General features: G+C 38.4%; 1 protein-coding gene across 1 annotated transcript in view; it reads right to left on the bottom strand.

Annotated features, from left to right (window-relative positions):
- The window catches only part of HPSE2 (heparanase 2 (inactive)), a 771,963-nt gene extending 744,788 nt beyond the window's left edge, over positions 1-27,175 (bottom strand). The window contains exons 1-2 of the mRNA XM_077125704.1: positions 26,769-27,175; positions 23,429-23,586 (exon numbers count right to left, since the gene is read on the bottom strand). Of these exons, the coding sequence (XP_076981819.1) occupies positions 23,429-23,586; positions 26,769-27,058 (448 nt within the window). The 5' untranslated portion in view covers positions 27,059-27,175. The remainder of the gene's footprint in view (positions 1-23,428; positions 23,587-26,768) is intronic.
- Between the last annotated feature and the right edge of the window lie 320 nt (positions 27,176-27,495).

The raw sequence follows: 27,495 nt of genomic DNA on the forward strand, positions 1-27,495 counted from the left end.
TATATAGCTTTTACCTTGTGATTGTGAAAACCCTGTGACTGACGTTCCCTTTATACAGTGTATGGGTAGATGAGTAAGAAAATAAAGACAAAAATAAATAAATGATAGGGGGGCAAGGGGTATGGGATGTTTTGGGTGTTCTTTTTTATTTTTACTTTCTTTTTTTCTTGACTTAACAAAAATGTTCTAAAATTGATTGTGGTGATGGATGCATAACTATATGATGATATTGTCAGCCACTGATTGTATACTTTGGATGGATCATTTGGTGTGTGAATATATCTCAATAAAATTGATTTTTAAAAATTCCATGGCAGAAGTGGTCATCCAAATGATTTCAAATATACCCAGATCCACATATATATTAGATTTCATTAAAATGAAATATAAATTGTTGAAATTCTAGAAAAGAATTCCTGAATACCTAAGAAGACACTCATAGACACACATAATCCTCTGGAGTCCTCAGATTCCAGATATAGTCATATTGTCCCATAGATGTATAAGGGGAGTTGAAAATTTGTATTCCAGCTAAAGATAACTTAGTTCTTCTAGTTTCCTTACTAACGCCAGACTTTGTTCATGTCTCCAGGTTAACACTGACATTCTAGTTCAGATGTATTATTTGCAAGAGGAGCTCCTTAAAAGCAAACTTGGTTTTATTCATCTCTGAATTGCTAACATAAGCAAATTGCCTTTCCTCCAACTTCTGAGAGATCACCCTACCAATATTAACAAGTTATAGTAGGAAGAGTACTAAAAATGGAGCTAAATGTTCCAAGTTCACGTCTAGCTCTGATATATTTATAACTGTGATCTTGGGCAAACTACACAATTTCTAAGCTTGTTTCTTTGTCATTGAATTAAGATTAGAGTAGCCACCCAAAAGGGTTGTTTGAATATTAACTGACAATTATGCAAAGTGTAAATAGTAATATACCATGTAAATGTAATCGAGAATTATTAATGTGAAACATAAGTCTGACAAAGGTGAAGAATATATAGAGGACATATCCTTTTAATAGACTCAAAACTACATGGGCAGTTGGTGACTCATCACTATTAGTCTCTAATTAACCAAGATGTGTTCAGTATATAGCAAATGCTAGATTACGCATCTAGAAACGTGATGTCAAACATTTTGTAAATTATCCCTTGCCCCTCAAACTAGATTTCTCCTTAGGAGTAGTATATAACAATATTATGTAGTGCTTTTTAGTTTTAAAAGTGATGCTGAGGGGGTGGGCCACGTGGCTCAGCAGGCAGAATTCTTGCCTGCCATGCCAGAGACCCGGGTTCGATTCTTGGTGCCTGCCCATGCCAATAAAAAAAAGGGATGCTGTGGGGGCGAGTCACAGTGGCTCAGCAGGCAGAGTTCTTGCCCGCCACTCCAGAGACCCAGGTTTGATTCCCGGTGCCTGCCCATGTAAAAAAAAAAAAAAAAAAGTGATGCTATCAACATGTCTGCTTGAGATATACTTGGAAGTGTTTTACCAGATATAATGGAACTCTGGAATCAAATTAATCTGGGTTTCTGATCTAGCTCTGCCACTTACTAGCTGTATAACCTTGAACGAGTTATTTAACCTCTATAAACCTAAACTTCCTCTTCTGTGCAATAAAATTAAAATGGTAGCTATCCCATAGGATGATTGTGAGAACTAAATAAAACAATAGGTATAATGTAGGGATAATGCCTGGCTCATAGTAATGTTTATTAGAAGTCACTAATAATTAAAATAGTCAAATGATGATAATAGTGACAATTAACTGGGATTTCCACTTACTTATTTAGTCCCTATTTATGAGCAGGAACACATAACTACAGGACAACATGGCTGGCTTAAAAGTGCAGGATTAGCTACAGTAACGATTTTTCCCCTATATGTTAAGTAGCTTTATGCAGATCTGTCACACAGACATGTCCTACACATCTCTGTATAAGGGGAAGTCAGAAATACAAAAGTGTTTTCTGCCCTTGTACTGACATGTGGAAAATATTTTTTAACCCCATTCTCAACTACCCGATTTTCTGGCTGTATTTTGCCTTTTGGGAGAAGGCTCAAGGGAAAAGGGGGGTGGGGAAGAAAAAGGATAGTTTCCAGTTAAAACTGATATAAACTGACAGAGCCAAAATCCTGCTCTGTACTTACTGAGTTAAAAAAAAAATTTAAGTTTGATTCATGCCCATGCTATTAATACCTCAGATTAATTAAGGATTATTTGATCCTGGTAAATTCTCAAAGAAAAAAGTTACTAATGTCCCTCTTTCATGTTACAACTGTAGCACAAATTAAGCACAAAGGATACTACCCATATCAAATCAATTACCCATGTTCTGTCAACTTTCCCTTCAGAATGACTCCCAAACTATCCCCTTTTTTGCCTACTGCTGCTTCACTAATGTAATCCATCATCTCATTTCTAGGTATTTTTCCTAGCCTCTTCTCTATCCCTCTCCAGTTAAGTACCTACCACTGTTCTATTCTGTCCTGTGAAGCAAGATAAGATAAATCTTTCCAAATATGTCATATATTTTCTTAGTCACGATCCTTCCTTAACTCCTTATTGCCTAAAGGATAAAATTCAAACCCCTTAACTCTCAAGGTCCTATGCAATCTCATCCCATACTCCAATCCAACTTCATCTATCAAGGAAAGCCTTATACAACTTGTTCTTGAAAAAGACTTCATAGATTAGAATTGGGAGGGATATGATCATTACTTTTAGCCCATCAATTTCTAAACATTAAGCATTTTGTAAAACAAATAAAAAGAATAAAAGAAAAGCAAGCTTTCCTTTTCAAATATTCCTGACTATGACTCAAAACCTCAGAAAAGGGATCAAAGGTCAATATGCATAAATCAGAAATCCACCCTCATTTCCAAGAAAATTTTACTTTTCGGCCTAGGATCCCAGCTATTTCCAGAGTGCCTTCAACTTCTAATACACGAAGACTGTCAAAAGATGAGCATGACTCTGGCCTTGAAGGTGGTAGTTCATTGGCCCACAAGTACCATCAGGGTCTCCCATGCTCACTTCCATACACTAACCACAATTCTCCTATTTGAGAAAAGAAAGTAACACTACTGGGAGAGCAAGCCAGGTGGCAGAATATCAGAGTGAATTAGCTGCCAGGCTGGGAACAGAATCCAGGAATTCTACTCCTACCTCAGATTCAATTATTAAAAGTTGTCCACCTAGCTTTTGTCTGATTTTAGTTTTTTCCCCCACATTTTTCCCTTTTAATAAATAAGTTCTAAGACAGAAAGACTCTCAAGATCGGAGGGCTCCTTCCCATGCAAGCTGTGGCTCCCCAAGACCTCTACTTACTGCATGAGAATATTCTATTACATTAGAGTAATAGATGCTCTGCGGGCTCAGGGGCTTGCAGGCTGATGGTGATTGCAGACAGACATTCAGAAACAACCACTGGAAGGACAACTACCCTCAAGGTGAGTGAATTAAAGACCTTGGTTTTCAATTTTGACAGATTCCAGACCACCAGAACCTACTCACTCATTATTCTTTTAATAAATATTTACAGAGCACCTACTATGTGCTATGCACAGGGCATATAACGATTTTTAAAACACTACCACACACTCAAGAGCAGAAATAATATGAAAAAGAAGTCTACTACAGCAATTGTGGAGTAAGTCCTTAGGCATCAATATTTTCTGTCTTTTAAATGTTGTAAGGGTGTGGTAAGATAAGAATTCAGTACCATTATTGTTGACCACCCTTCTATACTCATCACCAAACTAGATATGATGAGACTCCAAAATGGACTGAGAACAATCACGTATTGTTAGAAAAAATAAACAAAATTTTAGAATCATCAGCTCTAACTCTGCCAATTCCTAGTTGTAAAACTGGGACGAGTTACTTAATCCTCCCCCACACACCCCCACCCTGAACTCGTTTCCTCATCTTTAAAATGGTGTTATTTGCAATGCCAATCTAGTAGAGTTGTTTCAAGGATTAAATGAGATAAAAATGTGAAATGCCTTGCAGAGGGGTAGGTGCTCAATAAATGTTTATTCCCTTCCTTCCAAAGAATTGAGGACCACTGACACCAAGTAGGAGGTTACCACTGTAGTAGAAGGCTTAGAACAGCAACGGTAAGACCAAAGGAAAATGAGAAATAACAAAGGCAGTTAAACAGCAGGAAAGAGAGCTGGCAATGCATCAAAAAGGCTTCATTATATTCACGAACTAAAAGAAATGTTGTTGTAAGGGAAAGGTTGCATCTCAAAAGGAAGGTGGATTTTATTCTATCTTATGAAAAATGAGACTTCTAGGGAAAGTCCAAAAAGCAGAGAAGAAAAGACATACTTACAGTAAAATACTTTTGGTCATTACATTTCAATAACAGAAAGAAAAAAAAATTGTCTAAACAGGTCACCAGCAATGAATTCTTTCATAAACAATTTCTGATAAAGAATCATATAATTATTAACTAAACCACCTCTAGTCAAGGACTCCATCTCTCTGCTACCCAAGTGTTTGATGTTCATGGAGCTTGATGTCCATGACCAAAGTAGAGATTCTGGCAAAGAAAAAAGTCTATTTCCTTCCAGGCACCTCACCACAACCAACATAAACACAAAAACACACATAAAACAACAACTTCAGTTTCAGAGAAATAAGTCACACAATGTCACTATCAATAGCCAGAGCCAATACAAGAGGCCTAGGAGGTTTATGTTCTCCCTTGAGCATATGCTCTTAGAAAAAGTCATCTGAAAGAGGCATTAGGAAACAAGTACTGGAGACAGATAGTAAATCCTATCTCTGCTATCTTGAGCAAGAAATTGAACCTCTCGAGCCTCAATTTCCTGTTTTATAAAATGGGACTAATAATAAAATCTACCCTACAGGGACACCATGAGGTTTAAATAAGACATAAAAACCAAAAATGTTTCTGTTTCAAAGGACACAATCAAGAAAGTGAAAAGACAATCCCCAAAATGGGAGAAAATTTTTGCAAATCAAATATCTTATAAGTACTTGAATCTAGAATATTTAAACAACTATTACAACTCAATAATAAAAAGAAAAATTACTCAGGCCACTTTTCAAGCAGTGAAACTATATGTCACTGCAATGATAGATGCATGACATAAGGCATTTATCAAAACCCATTGAACTGTCGAACTGTATACACAAGGAGTGAACCCTCAAGTAAACTAGGACTTTAGTTACTAAAGATGTACCAGTATTGGTTCATCTATTGTAACAAAAGTATCATACTAAGGTAACATGTTAATAACAGTGCAAACTATTGGGGATGGGGGACAAGTATATAATTATATGAGAACTCTCTGTACTTTCTGTACAATTTTCCTATAAACCTAAAACTGCTCTAATATCAAGTTATTATTTAAAGAAAAAAAAAACTTGTAAAGACCTAAATATACATCTCTCCAAAGAAGATGTACAAGTGGTCAATTAGTACATGAAAAGATGTTCAATATCATTAGCTATCATGAAAACTGTGCTGGTTCGAATCTGTGATATACCCCAAAAAAGCCATTTTCTTTTAATCCATTCTTGTGAGGGCAGACCTATTGTTAGATGGGACCTTTTGATTAGGTTGTTGACACAGAGATGTGACCCAGTCCATTCAAGATGGGTTTTAATCCCCTTGTTAGACTCTTTTATAAGAGGATAAAGGACAGAGACATTTTGGAGAGAGCGTCAGGAAAGCTAAGACAAAAACACCCAGAGACATTTGGGGGAGAAGGACCAGTAGGCATCACCATGTGCCTTCCCATGTGACAGAGGAATCCCAGATGCCAGTAGCCTTGCCTGAGAGAAGGTATCTTCCTTTTGACGCCTTAATTTGGACATCTACATGGCCTTAGAACTGTAAATTTATAACCTAAAAAAATCTTCTTTGATAAAGCCAACCCATTTCTGGCAGCTTTAGCAAACCAAAACAGAAATGTAAACCAAAACCACAATGAGATACCATTTCACATCCACTAGGGTGGTTACAATAAAAAAATTTTAAAAAAAGACAAACAATAACAAGTGTTGACAAGGATGTGTAGAAATTGGAATCCTCATACATGGCTGGTGGGAATGTAAAATGGTGCAGCAACTGTGAGAAATAGTTTGAGTATCCCTAAAAAGTTAAACATGAAGTTATCATTTGATCCAGCAAGTTTACTACCAGACACCCAAGAGAAATGAAAACATATGCCCACATAAAAACTTATATACAAATGTTCATAGCAGCATTACTCACAATAATCAAAAAGTAAAAATCCAACTGTCCATAAAACAGATGGGCAGATAAAAAAAATGGGCATATCTATTCAATGGAATATTATTCAGTCATGAAAAGGAACAAAATAGCAATACATGCTACAACATGGATAAATCTTGAAAACATTACACTAGGTAAAAGAAGTCAATCACAAAGTACTACACAGTCTATGGTTTCATTCATATGAATTATCCAGAATAGACAAACCCATAGCGACAGAAATTATTAATGGTTGCTTAGGGTTGGGAAACCTGGGAAGTTGGGGCACTAACAAAGGGATGGGGAGGTTTCTTTAGGGGATTATGAAAATGTTCTAAAATGTATTGTAGTGATGGTGCCCAACTCTGTAAACTAAAAGCCAATGAATTATATACTTTAAGTGGTGTGGGAATTGTATGGAATGTCAATTATAACTTAGAGCTGTTGAAAAAAATATTAAATGAGATAATGCTTGTAAAATGCTTACCACAGAGCCTAGCACGTTGGAAATGCTCAGTGTAGACTTGATACCACTGTTTCCAGAAGAAAATACATTTATTCTAAAAAATTTTTCACGCATGTAATCAATAAGAATCACTTGGACCCTTTATCGCAAAGTTAAAAAATATAAATATTCTGAAATACAATGCAAACTTTAAGGAATCTCAGCAAGAGGTAATAACCGAAACTCTTACAAACATTTTTAACAATCAGAAATGATAACAACAATAAATTTGCCTAGTGACACCTGGTAACTCTTTCTCATATTTTCAGGTAAAGTTTACTGCTTTTTTCTGCATAATTTGTCACTTTACATTTCTACCATATCATTATCTATTCTATCTGTCATTTTTCCCACTAAAGTGTGAGACTATCATGGCAAGAATTGTGTGTCATTCATCTTGGTATCCTACAGGCAGAGCATATTCCAATGCTGGTACATAGTAGGTGCTTAATGTTTATTGGATGAATATTTAATTTGAAAATTCAGTGCATTTCTCATAGTTCTCATCTATCTGAACTCCTGTTCCAGTCCTCTTTTAAGAAAATGGAGGAAAGAATTTTGAAAGCTGGTCAGTTTAAGCAATTATAACCCATACCTCTACATGACATATGAGAACGCCTCCACAGGTGAAGTTATAATAGTTGCACCACACGCTTAAAATTCTAAGGGTTCTCAGGAATAGGGAAGCCTTGACAGGTTACTTAGCCCTAGGAAAGTGTTGAATGGCCCTATGAAAACACTGGGAAATTTACATAATCAGCCTGATTCCCTCCCATCATCACTAAAGTAAAATGGATAAGAAGCCATCTCCAGATTCCCATCTTGCTGCTACCTCTTGTTGAACATTATCCCCTTCCAGCCACCATGAGTACTAATATTAGTATCCAGTAGTAAAGCTTTGCTTTTCAAAGTATGGTCCCCATACCAGAAGTTTGGGGGCATCACCTAGGTGCTCATTAGAAATGTAGAATCTCATTTTTAACTAGATGTCCAGGTGATTAATAAGCACAATAAAGTTTAGGCATCACTGCAGTAGACCTGGTTCTATGGTTAAGCTCTAGAATAAAACTGCCTAGATTTGAATTCCACTACTGACCAACTAGGGCAAATTCCACTTTACCCAGAAGTTCTCACCCTGGTATGTACTTTAAAATCACCTGGGGATATTTCTTTACATCACAAGGTCATTTCATTGGCCTAGGAACTAATAGGATTTAAAGTTCCCCTAGGTAATTCTACTGTGCAGCCTGATTTGAGAACCACCAACTATTCTCTTCAAGCTTCCATCAAATGGGACAATTAAAAGTACCTACCTCATGGGGTTGAGACCTGAATCTGATCACCTTGGTAAAACTCCTGGCAGTACATGGGATGTGTAAGCGCTCAATAAATGACAGCAATTATCATATCTGGAACCTGGAAATAAACACTCCTACATCAGAAATTTAAAAGAACAGGCTCAAATGTACTGGTCTGGCTCTGTCTTACAGGTAGGTATCTGCCACACTCATATGGCCACAAAAGAAAGAACACAATCAAAGGGCATATCCCCAAGGATGAGTATTTCCTATAAGCAAACTGTTAACTGCACCTTTAAGGAAACTACAGCATGACAGGTAAAAGGCAAACTACTTCTGCAATGTGTCAGAAAGGCCAGCACCTTCATTTGGAATTTATCAATGGAGGGTGGGGAAGCACTATTTCAGCAGTTCTGTAACACAGGAAATCCCCCTTACCACACCTTCCTGATTTACACCGATTCTTGATACACACCACATGTCTCTTTAACTCTCTTTCCCCCTCCCCCAAAGTTTTCAATCGTTCTGTTCCACATTTAGGTGACGAAAACTTAAAAACTGATGTAATAATTTCTTTGATAAATTTCATTTTGAAAGCTTGCTAGATTTCAACTTTATTGCCATGAGGAAAACAGAAGAAACAAAAGACTTCAGTCATCCACTAGCACAAAAACCCCTAGTGAAGACATTTAATAAGTATAACTTTTCTGGTATAAGTTGTTGAAAATCCTGACCTTTGGACTGAGATGTCATTCATTTGCTTCTACAATGTTCTGTGAAACAATAGCATTTATTTTTCTAATAGTTCTGGGTTACACGTTTAGTTTCACTATGGATTTTAACTTGACTAAGATTGACCTGCAGTTCCTTTTAAATTTGCATCTCCCTAGATTTAACCTGAGTCTACTCTACCACGGGAATTTATAATGACCAGGCAAATGAGTCCATGATCTCGTTTACCGTCAATTACCAAAAGGAAATAAACACCCAGATGAGAATAGCATACCTATCAAACCATTGCAAAATATACAAAGATTTATCTTAATGATGATTACATGCATTTTTTTAAAGTTTGCATGATTTAGTGACTGTGTCATCAAAAAGCTTAAGTTCTATTTTCAGCTTTAATGCTTGCTTACTTACTATGTACAGCCTCATGGGTACATGAAAGAAACAGACTTCTCTGTCTCGCATCCCACAAAATGCTCTCAGGGGCCCCATTCTCTGGGCTAGTTCTAACCTCAACCCTGGGTTTGAGGTCCAGAATAAAGGGAGTCTGGGATTCAGGTCTTAGATCTCCAAGAACGGTATTCTGCAGTATATTTATGAGTTTGTCAATAAAGAACAGTTTAAAAAGTGCAGGAATCAAAGACTAAACAGGGATCCCAGCACACCTACAAACACACAAGGCTTTTGACAAACACTGTAGACCTATTCTAGTCTCCCAGATAACCAAATTCAATCTGGCCCAGCCCCTTGAGAGCACCAGTAGAGCGAAGGAGTATCCTTAGCTTTAATACTTCCTTTAAGAGTGGCAGGCCTTGTAGAGCTGTGTTTCAGCAGCCACATTTCTTGAAGATGATCGTATAATGATACAGCTTTTGCAACGTGACTGCGTGATTGTGAAAATCTTGTGTCTGATGCTCCTTTTATCTATGGTATGGACAGATAAGCAAAACATATGGATTAAAAATAAATAAATAATAGGAGGAACAAACGTTAAAATAAATTGAGTAGATTGAAATACCAGTGATCAATGAAAGGGAGTGGTAAGGGGTATAGGAAAAAAAATAGGGGGAACAAAGGTTAAAATATATTGGGTAGATGGGAATATTAATAGTCAATGAGAGGGAGGTGTAAGGGGTATGGTTTGTATGAGTTTTTTCTTTTTCTTTTTTTATTTCTTTTTCTACAGTGATGCAAATGTTCTAAGAAATGATCAAAGTGATGAATAAACGACTATGTGATGATATCGTGAGTCATTAATTATATACCCAGAATGGAATGTTCATATGTTAAGAATGTTTATGTTTATATGTTGTTATGTTTCAGCAATAAATATATACAAAAATAAAACAAAATAAAAAGAGCAGCAGGCTTGATCATGTTGGGACTAAGGTAAATCAGAATACAGAAGTAAGAAAGATACTGTATTTTAGAACTTTACCTACTCTATGAGACTAAAGGAAGGGAGATTTATTCTAGCCAAAACCTAAATTTTCTGTAGCACATAATCTAACTCAACCTGACTGGATAAATCATTTAAACAACCCAAACACAGGAATATCAGAATGGGAATGAGGACCTGTAATTCTGTATAGCTTAATGTAATGTCTGGATAAATTCCAGAGTATGGTGGGCACTTAATTAAAAAGTACTGGCAAAGTCCCTTGAGGGATGGGAGAAAACACATGGGACTATTAAGCTTTACCAGTGGAGAAACCCATGATACTGTCTCAAATATTAGGGACTCCCATGTCAATAGGCCAAGCCCTTGATCTTGAGGCTTGCTCTTGTGAAGCTTATTTATGTAGCAGAGAAGCTAAGCCTACCTCTAGTTATGCCTAAGAGTTACTGCCAGAAAAGCTCTTTTGTTGCTCAGGTATGGCCTCTTTCTCTCTCTAAGCCCAACTCAGCAGTTAAAATCATTCTCACCCCCCTACATGAAATATGATATCCAGGGGAGAAAGTCTCCCTCACAACGTGGAATATGGCCCCCAGGGATGACCCTGACCCTGGCACTGTGGGATGGACAATGCCTTCCTGACCAAAAGCAGGAAAAGAATCGTAACAAAATAAGGTATCAGTGGCTGAGAGATTTTCAAATAGAGTCAAGAGGTTACTTGGAGGCTCCTTTTACGCAAGCTTCAGTATCATAGTTTGCCAAACCCCAATCAAAGCCATTCCTGTCAAACCTGAAGAACACCTAGGGCTCTAACTGAGATTCTAAAGTAATCATGCACTATGATTACTTTCCTGAAACCTACAACCTCCAGATGAGTTCTTAGGCCAGATAAGTTCTTAAACCCAGAGGGGCCAGCCTCTCTAGAACATTAACTAGTTCCATCCCCCATCCCATACTACTGACAGCCCTTTTCTACATGAAGAAGTTGGAATGGGCATGGCCCAAATATCCCTAAAGATTGGGAGAAAGATCAAATTAGAAGGTGGATTTGTAACAGGAAAGATGGAATGTAACAAATGAGTATGATTGCTGAATCATTATATGCATATTTCTTTTAATCTTCAGCTAGAAGTAAACACATAAAATTGTGGAGTTGTAACCCATACCAAACTCTGAAATCTGTTCTACAACTAACTGTTGCAGTGTGCTTTGAAATTTATTGCTTTTTTTGTATATATGTTATTGTCCACAATTTTAAAAACGAAAAAAAAAAGAGCAGCAGTCTTGAAGGCAGAGATACTGAGTTCTAATCCCAGCTCTGCACTTAAAAGCCACATCACTTTGAGCAACTGCTTTGAATTTGCTTTTTTCATATGTAAATCGGCAAAGCCAATTTAAAATAAGACTTACTGTACAAAAGTCCTTAGGATCAGAGGAGTTTTCTAATCTTTAAAGAACATTAAAAATGTAAAGTGTGATTATTTGTGTCTGCAAACAATTGATTAGAGAATGATTCAAAACTGGCAGTGGCAGAATTCTCGCCTGTCATGCCAGAGACCCGGGTTTGATTCCCAGAACCTGCCTATGCCAAAAAAATAAATAAATAAATAATTTAAAAAGGCTAAAAGACTACCTCTGCTCTCCTAGTCTGTTTCTAACTAAACATCTGCCAAGTCTTTATAAATCTCTCCTTTTCAGCTGAATTCACAGAGCAGCTTTAATGAAATGAACAACTTTCAAAGAGAATCAAGAAATCCTCAGCCAGGATTTCTTTCAAGGCATGTGCTGATATACTATTTGAACAAAAAGTCAAAATATTTTTAGTGTCACTTTCCATCTGTATGCAAAACTTTACAAAGCACTCGTTTTACTAAAGGAAATCATACTTTGATGCATAGGGTTGGTTTTTGTTCTGGCCGTTTTCTTGACATTTCCTCAAAGAATGTATTATAGCTAAAAGGATTAAGATGGATAAGGGTGTTTAAAAAGACGTTAGGGGAAAATAAATAATTTAGATCAAGTTCCAATATGGAGAGAGAAATATGATACTACAGCACTGCTTTGTTAGGAACTATAGACAAATAGCAAACAGAGAACTTTAAAAAGACCAATGAAAGAGAGAATATAGAGTTCATCCACATATGGCTATTAGAAAACCATAATTACTGACTAAATGGTTATCTAGATAAGCAACTTTTACAACAAGCTGATCCCATTTATATATTTAAAAATTTATGTATGTCTAGATGCATTACAAAAAAAAGGTCTGAAAAAGTACATGCTACTGTTAAAAGTGGTTATATCTATGGAGTGGGCATGGGGAGAGGACATGAAAAAGACTTCCACTTTTTATGTTATATACAAATTGTTGAATTTTTATTAATGAGCATGTATTACATTAGTAATTAATAATCTGAATAAAAAGCACAAATCTTTAAAAACAAAAAAAATCACAGTCTATGAACTTAAGAAAAAAGGAAGAACAACAAAAAAGAAGAGAGGTTATTTCCTTTAGCAGTTAAGCCATCAAAGAAATGGCAAATAACCAGCCAACAAGTATTTACTGAAGAGCTACTATGCAAAAGGCACTATAAGAGACGCTATATAATCACTCCTCTTTCAGTGGCCTATAATCTAGAGGTAGAGTTACACAAAAAGATACCTGAGAATATGAGGCAGACTGTGAAAATAGCCACAGGAGTGATTTTTAGACAGTAAAAGTGCTTTAGAAATTAAGGCTCAGTAAGTATTTCATGAATTAATTAATTAATCAAATCACTTTGTCCTGAGATAGTGAAAAGTTCACAGAGGACGAACTTGAGCAGAGCTTTGAAAGGTAAGCCAAATTCAGAAATAGATATGACATGGGCAGACGGATGATAGGGTAGGGGATTCAGAAGTTTAGAAATTAGAGAATGGCAAGGAGAACAGGAGTTCTGCTCTATAACAGGAAGCCAAATGTCTACTTAAACTCAGTTTCCTTTGGGGAGGAGAGAGGGAAACTGGACAAGGAGGGTGGGCTGACTGTAGAGGCCTTGAAAAACTGAAGTGAGGAAGGTTTGAGTTAGCAGACAAGGGATGTTCCTGAAGGTTTCGACCTGGGCAGTGACAGGAGGAAAGTAGAACTTCAAAAAGATTAAGCAGATAGTAGAATAGAACAGAAACCCAGTTGAGAAGACTACAGAATAGGTATGAGGTGATGAGCACCCTGCCCAGACAGAAGTAGCCACAAGGGGAACAATAAAAATTATCATTTAGCCTTATCCTCAAACAAATTTCAAATCAGACTCAAGCAAATATAAACCCCTAGAAGGAAGGCCTTTTAAAGCTGTCCTGTGAGGAATGAGGAACATCACGCTGTTACATTCTAATGATGTGGGGATAAAGGGGTGAAAATCACCAATCCTGTTAGAGTTAAAGGGACTTGGATTCAACCACAGCTCTGCCACTTACTACTACAGGTTCTTAAATAACCCCTAAGATTTAGGGTAGAATATATAACCTTTTTAGTTCTTGGTTTCTTCATTGTAAGAGGCTTTTTATAAAAGCATTCTCTACCTGGATTTAATGAAATCTCAGTTCAAGGAGGAAAATAAGGGATGAAGAAGGGTTTCTTTAAACCTCACCCTTCATCAATCCCCCTTCCCAAGGCTTCACCAGGCTTAGAACTCGAAGGAAGAATAAGGCAGTATATGATACCACTTCATGAACAAAAAAAAATAAATTCTAGAATTGCCTAAAAATTTGATGATAATATCCCAACAACTTTTTCAAATATTCATATTTCTCTGCTTTTTTTACCTGCCATTCCCTTATATGGATCACCCTATTGATCCATTTCTAGTATTCTATTCAATGCAACTGCTTCTGAAACATACATCCTTTCTAGAAGAACTTATTAATAAGCCCTATCCCACACTGAATCAGTTTTTCTTCTACTCCTTCAATATGTCCTAAAATGTTAAAATCTTCTCTTTCAATTGTTCATGTGTCTCACTGTAATTATTCTTTTGTTGTTTTACCTAACAACTACTTGTGTCCTGAGCCACAAGACCTTTGAATATCTTCAGGGAAGGCCAATGGCCAAAATGCTCAGTGTAGAGCTTTCAGGGGCCAAATAAGCAGATGAATAAATGAAACAATGGATGAATGAAAAACTGGATCCCTCTCTAATCTAAGCATGGTAAAGAGAATATAGGACTGAGTTCTAAAGTTGGCTCTACCAACCACTCAATTGTATGACCTTGGGCAAGTCTTTTCTGAGTCTCAGCTTCATCATCCACTAAAAAAAAAAAAAAAAGGAAAAAACCTTGTAATAGGGTTGATTTAATAATTAAATGAGATAACTTATGTAAAACACACTAAGAGTTCAACAAACAGTAGCAGCTATTATTAGCATCATCATTATTTACCCTTAAAGCCAGGTCAAGATCCCTCCTTCAATGTGCCTCTCCTGACTACTCTAGTTGTCACTTAAACCTTCTCTGAACTCCTAGAGCCCTTACAGCTTGTTCTATATCCCTTAACCTTTGAATATCATTCTTGTTGCTATTATTTCCCATGTATTAACCTTGTGTCTCTTAGGAGACTTTTGAACTCACAGAATCCTAGAATTAGATGCTTCATGTAGACTATGTTGTCAATTTTTTTCATCTTAAAGACAAGGAAGGGTTACAGCCCAATGGCACACAGGTGGTGGAAGAACTCAGATTAGCATGGAAGACTACTTGGGAAGCTCATAGCAGAGACTCCATATAAGTCTGGAGGTTTAAGATATTGGGTATCTGATCCACAGCGCATTAGATGGGTAGCTTTGGCAAGTTACCTAATGGTTCTATGCCTCAATTTCCCCCATTTTTTAAATGGGACAGTTACTGAAAGATTAAATGTATTAGTGCATGTAAACTGTTTAGGCCACTACATGGTAAAATAATAAGCATTCAATAATATTAGGTTATATTATTTTTATTTTTATTACTATTATTAGACTGCAAAGAAACATCCATTCTTCCATATTATTTCAGTGACAATGCCTCAGATCTGGGCAATTTACTTTTCCCCAGCTTTCCAACCTCACCCCCTGCCTTCCATCCTCCAAAGTACTTTTGTCTTTTCAGAGTGAGTGAAAACATGGTACTAGTTAAACCCCCAACGTCTCTCAACACAAACATATAGATACACACACACATCCCATTTTCCTAAACATCTAGCTTACACTTTTACTCTTCATTCCCTACCACACAAAAAGAAAACACACATTAAAATTTGTAAATAACATAAATTCTTTGACTTAATGCATATGTCTGTTCCACACAGTGTGATGATGGTTATGTCTATATGTTTTTTCGAATGTGTCTGTCAATGCCACTGTGTTTTGATTATAAATTCCTAGAGACAAAAATGGTGTCTGCTTAAGTCAATCAAACAAAATATGAGGCATTTAGACTAAGTTATACTGGATATTCAGAGAGCTTCAGAAAAGTTCAGAGAAAGAGGGTGAGATTAATGAAGACTGGATTAGTGGAAGAATTTAATGAAAGAGGGAACTTGAGCAGAGCTTTGAAGGACACAGAAGATTTTGAATTTGGGGAAGGGAGATAAATGTTCAAGGTGGAGGGCATAGTATAAGCCAAGTACAGAGGCAGAGGTAGTGAGCAAAGGTTAACCTGACTAAAGGAGAGAGATGATACTAGAGACCACTGGGAAATTATACTGAATATATAATACCATAACACTCTGAGAGTTCAGTTCATGTTTTATTCTTCTTGTACTAAGAAGCACCAAAGTTAAGATTCTTAACACCTAATCCACTTTGATGAGGGATTCTAAATTCAGGAACTGAGACCATGTGGCTAACAGGCTAAACAAACCTGGAAATTTTGAAAGAAACATCTTTTCTTCCATGAGGTCCTCATCTCACCAGGAGAGCTTGGGAGAGTAGAACAGGAACTTAAATGAACTCGGCAGGAGAAATAATGATATTTGGTATTGGCTACAGTGGCCTATTTGTGCTATACAGGAAATCTAATGGTTTACCTTTGACCCCAATGACCAGGTGATAAATTACACAAATGTGATTGCCATTGAAAGGTTTATTAACCAGCTTTCTTATTCACTGAAATGAATTAAGTCATCTCCATAAGCAATAAGCCAATGTTTCTTGATCTCTACCACTTCTAGTACTACAGAGATTCTATATCTAAAATATAGGTTACCATGGTCTGGGTTGGGGGTACAGATGGAGAGTTACTACCCAATTAGTACAGAATTTCTATTTAGATTGATTGTAAAGTTTTGAATATGGATAGTAGTGATGGTAGCACATTATTGCGAGTGTAATTAATAGCACTGTATTATTTAAATGTGAATGTGGTTAAAAGAGGAAATTTTAGATCATATATATATATAAATATCAATAGAACAAAAATTAAGGGATAAAAGATGGGACTGTTTAACACAGTGAACCCTATAGTAAACAATGGATTATAGTTAATAGTACATGTATAAAAATGTTCTTTCATGAATTATAACAAATGTACCACACTAATATAAGGCATTAATAATAGGGTGGTATATGGGGGAAAATGCACCTAATATAAACTATGGACTAAAGTTAATAGTACAATTTTAATAGTTTGCCATCTTGTAACAAAGGAACCACACTAATGCAAAATGTCAACAGTAGGGGGTATCTGTGAAAGCTGTGATTTTTACTTGATTTTTTCTGTAAAGGTACACTTCTTCAATTAAAATTTTTTTAATAATTTTATATGGTTTTAGAAATATGAACTAAAATAATTACTAACATGTACTTTTGGGGACTGTGGTCACCTTACTGCTCAAGCATATACTTAGGCTTTGCCTCATGCTCTTTCCCTTGCACTAAATAAATGTTTTCTCTTCTTGTCTCTACATTCCCAAAGTCAACTTATTTTTAAAGGCCCAATTTAACTCCCACCTATGTTTGACCAGCATTCATCTCTGTTTCTTGTTATACCTTGGAAGCTAACATGTTCTGCTCAGCTCTTTATTCTCTACTGTGTGTGTCACTCTTCAACTTTATCAGTATAAGTATTATTACACTGTGTCAAATTGAAACTGCTGTGTACCCCGGAAAAGTCATGTTTTCTAATCCTCATTCAATGTTGCTAGATGGGATTTTTTTATTGTTTCTATGGAGATGTGACCCACCCAATTGTGGGTGATAACTTTTGATTAGGCAGTTCCCCTGGAGATGTGTCTCCACCCATTCAAGGTAGGGTTGCTTACTGGAGCCCTTTAAGAGGGAACCATTTTGGAAAAAGCTTAAGTGCTGGTACCCAGAGACCTTTAGAGATGAAGAAAAAAAACACTCCCAAGGGAGCCTCATGAAAAAAGAAGCCAGGAGAGAAAACTAACAGATGCTGCTATATGCCTTCCCAGCTGTCAGAAGTGTTCCAGATGGCATCAGCCTTTCTTGAGCAAAGGTACCTTTTGTTGGTGCCTTAATTTGGACATTTTCATGGCCTTGGAACTGTAAACTTTCAACTTTTAAAAGTCATTCCATTTCTGGTTGCATTCTAGCAGCTTAACAAACTAAAACACCTACCAACCAGGCTCTAGTTTCATTGACAGTAGGGACAATGTCTTTTGAAGAACACTGCTCAGGTATTTTGTAGAATGTCTTTCAATTAGGGTTTATGTCATGTTTTCTGATGATGAAACTGGAATCATGGATTTGGGAGAAGAACACCACTGAGAAGTACCCTTCTCATTGCATCAGATCAGAAAATACATGATATCAGTATGGCTTATTATTTCTCTTAACCTTGATCTTATTATGACCGTGATTTCTGCCAGGTTTCTCCACTGTAAAGTCATTATTTTCCCCTTTCCAGATTCTCTTTTCTTGAGAAAGCAAGTCATTAAATCCAGCTCATATTCAAACAGAGGGGTTTAAGCTCCACCCTCTAGAGGAAGTATCAAAGAATTTGTGAACATATTAAAACCAGCACAGTAATTAGTAAATATTATAGGGAGGCACTATGAGGTCATCCAAATATTTCATTTCACCTTAAAGTTTTGCTTACCAATTTTAGCATTGATCAGTGAATCTTGCCCACAGCAATTATTACTGTGGTAGTCTAACATGATTTGGGACACTGTCTTTTACTGATTTTATATTCTACCATCCTTTGTTCTGAATGGAAGGACAAAGTTTAGTCTGAAACTAAACACAGAGTAGGAAATCAGTAAGTACTTATTAAATGACATTGAATTTTAAGAAACATTTATGTGAAATAAAATGAGATAGTGAAAGATGGATAAGTTCAAGACAAATATGTATGTTGGTAGTTGTGCTATTATGTGTCTTGACTGATGGAATGGGAATAAAAAGAAAAAATTAACTATGTTACCTCTCCTAAAACTGGGAAAACTTCCTGGAGGAAAGAGAATGATAATAATAGTAATTATATAGTAACTTAGAATTTATAAAGTGTACTCTGAAGAGCTCTCTGAAGAGAAAATTTTTAGGAAATAGGAATAAAATGCATTTGAAAATCTTATGACAAGGCACTATTAAATCAGGAATTAGAAAATCAGGCATAAAAACTACAAAAAGCTCACAAGGAAAAGCGAGAAAAAGGCAAAGAAAGATAAAATAAAATTGGGGGGGAAAAACAAAAACCAGTGTATGTTAGTGCATGGCCTTAATACGAGAGGTAAAGTTAGTTTACATGTAACATAAAACCAAGAAAATTTAGACTACAAAAGATAAAGAGTCTATGGTTAAAATAATAAAAAATGTCATTTAAATAAGTATTAAGAATGGACCACATGGGAATATTCAGTGAAGGTGGAAAATGGATAGAATCTTCATGTACATAGTCATTCATTTCTTCATCATTTGTCTCCATTTCTTCAGTGCCTTTAAAGTGCCCTTAACATATTATATATCTAAAGATATTTGCTGAAAGTTTCCTGTGCACGGCACATAGTATATATGGTGGGATATACAATATAGAATTAGATGTAGTCTTTTCTTATAGAGAACTTGCATTCTAGTTAGAAAGGTAAAGCAAATAAAAACACATGTGAAAAGTTCAATAACGAGACAAGGCAGAGGTAGCCAAAAGAAGAGCATAGTGAATAAAAGTTACAACAGTTCAGAGAAAGAAGAGATAGATCACTGTGGCATGACCTGTTCAAGAAAAGTTTCATAAATGAAGAAGCATTTGTAAGGTGCCTTCAAGAATTGGGTGGGGTGGAGGTAGACAAAAGATTTGAACAGAACCAAGAAAAGGGCATTCAAGGCTGAGATATACTGGCTAAATAAAGGTAAGGGGTTGAGATAGTGAAGGTGCTTTAATGAGACAATGAAGAATCAATTTATGTCTACAAAAAAAAAGCAAATTGTTGCTTTTTTGCATATATTTCACAATTTAAAAATATTTTTAAAAGCTAAATAGAAACATAGGGTAAAAAAGTAAGCTGAGCTTGAAAGTCAAAGGCTCTGAATGCCAAGTTGAGGAGTTTGAACATTTTCTTAAGTAATCCAAAAATAATGTTTTTCAGCAAAAGAATACTAAGATAAATAGGATATTTTAGAAATATTGCATTGGCTTTTGATGTTCACAATAAATGGTGTACATCTTGACTACAGATATGGTTATGGTAGTAAAGAGATATGCGTACAAATAGAGCACACTGAATACGTAACAAAGAGAGGCAGACAGGAGCAAAATAAACTTAAGAACAAAAGATTAACCCAAGATTTCTTTGTTGGGAGCAAGTAAAGCATCACACAGAACAGAGAGGAAGTCAGACAAAGGGTAAGATTCTTAGGGTATGAAGAACAATCTTATTTTTATTTCCTCCGTCATCCCTATGTTTGTACAGAATTCAGGTTGTCTAAGCACAGAATGGAATAGATCATTGTATTAAGGAGTAACCAGAGAAAGCTCTCAAAGTAATAACTAAACAGTGGCTTTGCAAAGTTAGAAGAGACTCAGTTACATTGATATGCTCAAAAAGTATTTGGAAACTAGAAGTCACATGACTTGTTAATTGTATTATTACTGCTATAATTCAAGGGGAAACAGCAACAACAAAATCACATGAGGGTAGTAATATGAATGACTTAGCCAGAAAAAATACATATTTTGCCCAAGCTGACCATCAGTTCATTTAAAAATGTTAGCATATAACAAAATAAAAGATTAGTCTCTTCTCTCATAACAAAAAAAAAAAAATCTTACCTACTTCACCTCTATTCCTTAAAGATAATTTCCCCTACATTCTCTTAATCCTCTCAAACAATTTCTTAAATCTGTCTCCTTCCTTCTGTATAAACTTTGGTCTCACCTAATCTTATACATTCTTTAATTGCACTTCAACATTTTAGACACATGTTATACATTTTATGAAGTTGCCTTTAATAAAAATAAGAATCCTTAGCCTCATAGAGTGTTTTTGCAGTGACAAAATATTTTACACACATTACTTCTTAAAAACCCTTACAGAAGCAATGTGAAGTAGATACTATCAATATCCATATGTTACAGAGAAACAGCAAGTGCAGACCCACATATTCATAAGTGATAGTACCAGGCCTACAGTGCAGGCTAAGTTCAAATGGCATGCTGTTTTCTTTATATCATTCAGTTTCCTACTGAGCCACTAGGTATATCTTATTCAAAATATATGCTGTTATTCTGTTTTACAAATAAATATATCTTTCTTTTTAAAGGAACTTTTACTAAAAGTGCCTATTACAGGGCTATTTACTGAGAAGACCTAATTATTTTGTGATGTCCATGATAGTAACAATTATCACTGAATGAAAAGCAGCAATCAAAGTACAATATTTGCAAAATTGCTGAGGCCATACCAAAAACATTTTTACCTTGAATTCTGCAATGCAACGTGCAGCAACAAAGACATTGGGTGATTTAAGGATATGTAAGCATCAAAGGGCAGAAATAGGGCATTCCTACTCTCTCTAACTCTCCTAAGGCCTCAAATACTGATATAGTTCAGAGCATCTTATTACCAGGGGGACATAAATCAAAAGGAGTTCAGCTAGGAGCAATAAAAGAGATTAGTCTGGAAGGACTGACTTAAAAGAAAGTTTTAAAAGAATTAAATCCAGGTAGTCTAGATAAAAAACAGCTATGAGGAAACTTTTTTTTTTTAAGCTGACACACCAAAGACAGAACTTATTTTGAAGGTAGATGTCTTAAGAACAGAAAGAGGAACTGTTATAAATATTTGGCCAATATTTATAATGGGAAAATTCAACAGAAAATTGCTAGCAAAAATCTATGGGACACAAGAACTTTCCCCAAGAGAGGTAAAAACTACATTCCCAGAGCTTGGACAAAACAAGAAAAAGACTCCATATGGAATGATCTTGCCCTGGCCTCTGAAGTGATAGGAGGACTGAAGATGACCTCTTAGATGTTTTCTACTTCTGATTTTTTTTAATTCCATGAAGTTTTACGGGGCACGAGCTGCTGCCAATTTCCTTTCTCCCCATGATGTCCACTTTCTCCTTTTGTTCAAAGGGAAACAAATTGTATCCCTCATTTTAAGAGGTTCTCATTGTTCTCAATGAATAGGTAATACAATCCCAGATACAAGTTTGGAAGAAAAAGGCCAATTCCTAAAGTTACAATGGTCCTTTTTCCCCCAATGAACTCTGGAACTCTTACAACTTTTTTCTGCAAACTAAAGAAGAAGTAGTCCAAATGGATTCGAAGAAGAGCTGTTTCATCAGGAAAACCATTAATAATCTCCCTTCTTCAGGGGGATCACAAAGCTGACAGTGACCCTGGGAGCTATAAGGCTCTGGGTCAAATTACCATCAGAGCTGCTGTTTAGGATTATCTTTTACCTTTCTGTTTTTTATGCTGAGTGACAGCAAAACCTACTTGCAATCCATATTTTTATGGCAATGACTTTTGAAAAGATGTAACCTTAAACACCTAGACACTGATTTCATGGCTTTCGCAAATCCTATAAAAGAATAAATCCTTTTCATGCTTCAAACTCAAGAAACCTCAGCTATCCTCCTTTTCCTCATTCTGGCACTTTAAAACAATGTTTTCCAGCTTCCCTTGAAATAGATCCTAAAACCTCTCCTAAAGTCCTATTCAGTGAGTGCCCCAGAAAATACAAGGGCATTTCCTCGTTCTGTTGACTTACAAGGACAAGATGTAACGAAATCAAGGATGCTTTGAAGGCGTGGACCTAGGCCCTTTAAAAATAAAACTGTAGCTCCCTTATGAGAAGAGTCAGCAGGTAGAGATAACCCGCCAATAATGGACATGAATGCCTCTTCCATCCAATCTAAACATCTTCATTGGCTAAAGACCCACCAATTCCCACAATGTCTATTTGAAAAAAAAAAAAAAAAAAGTGTGTCCCTTTACCCAATATAAAGTTCATAGGTACTAACATCAAATCCTCTAAACAAAGTTTTTTAAATATCGTTTTCATTTTTACCCCTGGTTAAAAAAAAAAAAAAAAATGAGACTGTTCAAACCTAAAAATATTGGCCACTCACATTGGAAGAGTACTTGCAGTTTTCAAAGTCCTTCCAACACTTAACTCATCTGATTCTGGCAGGAAAAAAGGCTGCCCTTTATGGTGCCATTTTTCAAAGACAAAAATATATATATATATGATTCTGAGATTTGGCAGTGTGAAAGAGAATTCACTCTGCAAATTTAAAAATCTTCCTCAACCAGTGACCAATCTAAAGGTATTATCCCAGAAAACCTTTGAGTGAGTTTCAAAAACGGCTGGATCCCTCTGAATCCTCATCCCAGGAAAGCAAAAAACAAAAAATATTAAAAGATAAAACACTCTTTCCTAGAATTTTAGGAATGAAACTTGATGCTGATCATTTAGTAACTTATGAGCCTGGCTGAATTTTCTCCAGAAACCCACTGAGCCTTCTCCCCACAGAGCCAGACTGCCATAAGTCTAGTCCGTGCGGGCTACCAGTTCACGGCTTCGGAAACTCAGCTGCCCAGCGAAAGGCAGACTGCTGGGAAAATGACAACCTGGCAGTGCTCTTTGCGTAATCACGTCAGGAGTCCCAAACTCCGGGATCCCTTCACTAGCAGCTACCAGTTTTTCTGGGGAGCTTCAACCAGGCTGTCCTCCAACTCTACCCCCTCCCAACACATTTATCGCTTCCGCGCCCCAAACTTTCGCCCACCCATCCACCCCGGAAGAATGGGATTCAAATTTCTCACCATCCTCGTAGTTTTTGAGATAATAATCCGGGCCGGGGCCACCGCGGCTTTTCGCTGGGTTCCTCAGGTTCTGGAACTGCAGAAAGTCAGTCCTTTTGCCCCCGAAGCGCAGAAAAGCGGGCGAAAGTCCCCGGGCCAGAGTCACCAGACGCTTGGAGCTGCAGAGGTTGAGAAAGAGAGAGGAAAGGGTCCGGGGGAAAGGCGAGAGCACGCGGAGAAGGGAACAAGGCCTTCTTCCCACTCCCCGCAGACGACCTGGCTAGGGCTGAGGGTTCTGTGCCTTCCCCAGCCCGCGGTCTGCGCGAGACCCCGGCAACTCTGCAGCGACTCGCGTGCGTTTTCGTCCTCCACAGCCGGCTCCCCCAGCTACGACTACAGTGTCCTGCGGACCGCAGCGGCCCCCTTCCCTCGGGCAACCCGAGGCTGCTCACCAAAGGTACTGATTTTCAAAGGTTAGTTTTGTGTTTAACAGTGGGCGGAGGCGGGATAAGGGGGCACTTATGCTATGAACACGAAGCTCAGCTTCTGCCACAGCCCAGAAAGCGCTCCTGCCAGAGACGCGCAGCGAGCGCACCCACTGCAGGGCTTCGACTTCTGCCAAACTTCTACGCAAAGAGCCAGAATCTGCCTCCTCTGCCAGTAGGGCACCGCAACCTCTGTACTGAAGGCTAAACCTGCCTTTTTTCTCACAGGCCCCGCGCCTAAAGTCAAGTTGATTCGACTTTGTTTTTAAAGCCAAAATTGATTTTCCTTTTCCACTACCTTGAAACAATCTCATCCATTTCCCAAATTCCCGACGGGAGAGTTTGCCGGGGTAAATCTTTGCTTTTCCGAGTAACAGAATTCCTCCCCCTCCCCCCCCACCCCACCACCACCACCCACCACCATGATAAATGCGGTATCTCTTTGGTCCCTGGAAAAATTCAGCCTGATCTCAAGAAAGTAACATTCTCCCCTCACCCCCCAAGTTAGGCTCCATCTTTTCTCCTCCTCACTTGGGGACCTTTACAAGCACCGGGGAAAAGTTAAGTTTGCAGAAAGGTGTAACCTGCGCGTCGAGGAAATTCCAAAGCGCCGGAACAATGGCATTTACATATATTTAAAGCCTAGGATTTCCATAAAGTAGGTTAAGGGGGAAAAAAAGTTAAACGCTGCTATAGCACTTCGGGAAGGGGTGGAAAAGGAGCAATGCAAATGATATTAATGCTAAGGGATCAGCTGTTGAGTTTCAATCTGTAAGTTATTTTTAACGCTTTTACTCCTTCAGGTTCTGAAAATCCAGATCCAAATAGAGAAGCTGAAGAGTTTCAAAGGAGGTGGAAACCAGAGGGAAAAAAACAAGACTCTTCTATCGGAGAGTTTCTGAGAAGAAACGCGGCCACCCGGAGAAGTCCGGTAGCGGGATAGGTCTTTAGAAGGAAGATTCCAGGACGGTGTTCCAGCGCGGGCACTGTCAGGTCGCCGCTTGGGCAGCTGCAGGCAGAAAAGCTGGGCTCTGCGGAAGTGGCATCCGCGCAAGTCCAGCCCTGGCAAACAGCTTTTCCAACAACCGTCCATTTGGTTGCCATTACAAATACGCCCCGCGAAGTCTTCTTCCCCTAAAAGCCACGTTCGAAAATAATTTCTGGGCAACCATTTAGCCCCATCAGAACGGTTAAAGTGACAGAGAGAGAAAGTTAACTCGGAGGAGTCTGCACAGCTTGAGAAGAGCAATCAAGTGGACCTGCAACTGGGAAAGTCCCTCTCACACCCCACATCCGGACGCGCTCAGAGACAAGCTTTGCTGCACCAAGGAGTTTTAAAGGAGGAAACTGGACCGCGCGGAGCTGTTCCCACCCTCCCGGCGGAGGCACCCGCAGGAACCGAAATGGCCTGGGCGGCCACGGCGACTAAACCCTTAGGCTATGCTCTGTACACGTGGAAGGAGCGCTCCACGTGGCGCCTCCCGCTATCTGCCGCGTCCCCAGACCTACCCGAGGCCAGAGATAGACCCAGATAGCTGAGAGGCGGGTGCATCCCGAGAACCAAAACCCCAGTTTCGCAATGAGTCAAAAATACTCACGAAAGACACTCGGCGGGCTCGGCCTTGGGCAGAGGAGTGGGGTTAAGCGCGCGCAGGGCTCTTCGGGGGAGGCCACGACTGAGGCTCCAATTTGGAGGGAATTTTTAAAAACAACACTTGGATTCGACATTGCAGATTATTTATTTATTTATTTACACCGCAACTCTGCCCCTTTTGGGCAAAGATCGCGGTTACCTAACTGCTAGACAGAAACAACGCGGGGGTAGGGTAAACCCAGTTAGATTCAAAACCCTAGAGCAAAGGAGAATCCACGAGCACAAAACTCCCGGTTTGTTAATCCGCGGGTTCTGGGTTCAGACCTCCGAAACACGCCCCCCACCCCCACCCCGCCCCGAGTATTTCTAGGACCCTTTCCATTCCCCCTGTATATGCTATGACCGGTGGGAGAATTTTTTTTTCTTTAAAGAAAAACTAAAGTATGCAGTTACCGCAGGAGATTAGAGGAGGAGGGACTGGGGGTCATTCCGTCTATAAAAAATCACCCTACAAAATCCTGAAACCTGGAGACGACAGCGGAAGATATAAAATAAAAATTTTTAAATTCAGTCCATCTTGTCTACCGCTCAAGCCTCTACTTAAATTCGTTTCCTGTCCGGGAGTGGGAGAACTGACGAAACGATCTCTGCGTGGAAAATTCCACTTTTGAGCGAACCCCAATTGAACACTCATAGATACACACGCAGACTCGCTTACACACACACATACCCACTCCTCTCGGGTCTTTGTTGTTCCAGACCCTTTCTTCGCTTTTTTAACTATCCTGAACCTCTTGTTTCTTTCTCAGGAGGAGACGGGGAGGCTAATTGTGGATATATGTAAGCACGGCATTTTTTCAGTCATAACTGATAAGTTTCTGAAATGCCTTCTGCATTGCAAACATGTGCATCTTAATAGAAAACATTGCTTTTCTCAATCACCAGTTACAGCCTCACAGCAAATATTCCACGAGAAGGAAAAACTCCTTTCTTCCCTCTAAGAGATCCGCTTGGCTTAATTGTTTCTTCTTCCTCCTCCTCCTCCTTCCCTCCTCCTCCTTCTTCTTCTTCTTCTTCTTCTTCTTCTTCTTCTTCTTCTTCTTCTTCTTGTTCTTCTTCTTCTCCTCCTCCTCCTCCTCCTCCTCCTCCTCCTTCTCCTCCTTCTTCTTCTTCATCTTCATCATCTTCTTATCCTTTAGGAATAAGGGGTTGGGGGAGGATAGAAAGAGGTGGGGGTTGTTACTAAAAAAAAAAGAAAAATCCATCGAAGCCCCTGCCTTACCTTAAGAAATCGAGCCAGCCATCATGAATGATGGACGGATCCAGCTGCAGAGAGAGGAAGTTCTCATTGACTGTCCTGACTGGGTTCTTGGTGCTCACATCAAGCAGAATCAGGGTCTTTTCCTTCAAACCTGGAGCCCTGTCTACGGGCATGGGTCTCCTATCTCCTGCTTGGGAGGAAAGGGAAAGATGGAGCAACAGAGCCAAGAAGAGAGCCACCGGGGCTAGGCACGCGGGGGGGCGGGAGTTGCTGGAGGGCATGGCTGCAGGGAAGGCACAGAGTACCCTCATTAAATCCCTCTGACTTAAACCTCTACAGGGTCTCACTGGTGACTAATTGTCCTTATCTAAAGTGTGTGTCTGTCTGCCCCCCCTTTTTTCCTTTCCTTTTTTCCCCCTTCTCGCTTTTTTTTTTTTTTTTTCCAGTGTTTTGGTGCTGGTGGAGCGAACTCACGCCCCTAGCCAGCCTTCTCAGCGACTCGTGCCAAGAGTACTCGTTCACCAGCACCGCCCCTTTAAGAGATTTCGACTGCAGACATTTTTTAACGTTTTAAAGGTAAGGGGTGGGGAGGCGGGAAGTGGGAGGAAGGGATGGCGTTGTACCCTCCTGATTTAACCCTGTAAGGTCAGGAAGCGGAGAGAGGGATCGAAACAGTACTACCGTTAAGTTTCGGGTACCGGGCGAGGCGACTTGTTTTTACTTCCCTCCCTGCCATGCTCTGAGGAGG

Source organism: Tamandua tetradactyla, chromosome 13 (assembly GCF_023851605.1).
Source record: "Tamandua tetradactyla isolate mTamTet1 chromosome 13, mTamTet1.pri, whole genome shotgun sequence".
Classification (NCBI taxonomy): Eukaryota; Metazoa; Chordata; class Mammalia; order Pilosa; family Myrmecophagidae; genus Tamandua; species Tamandua tetradactyla.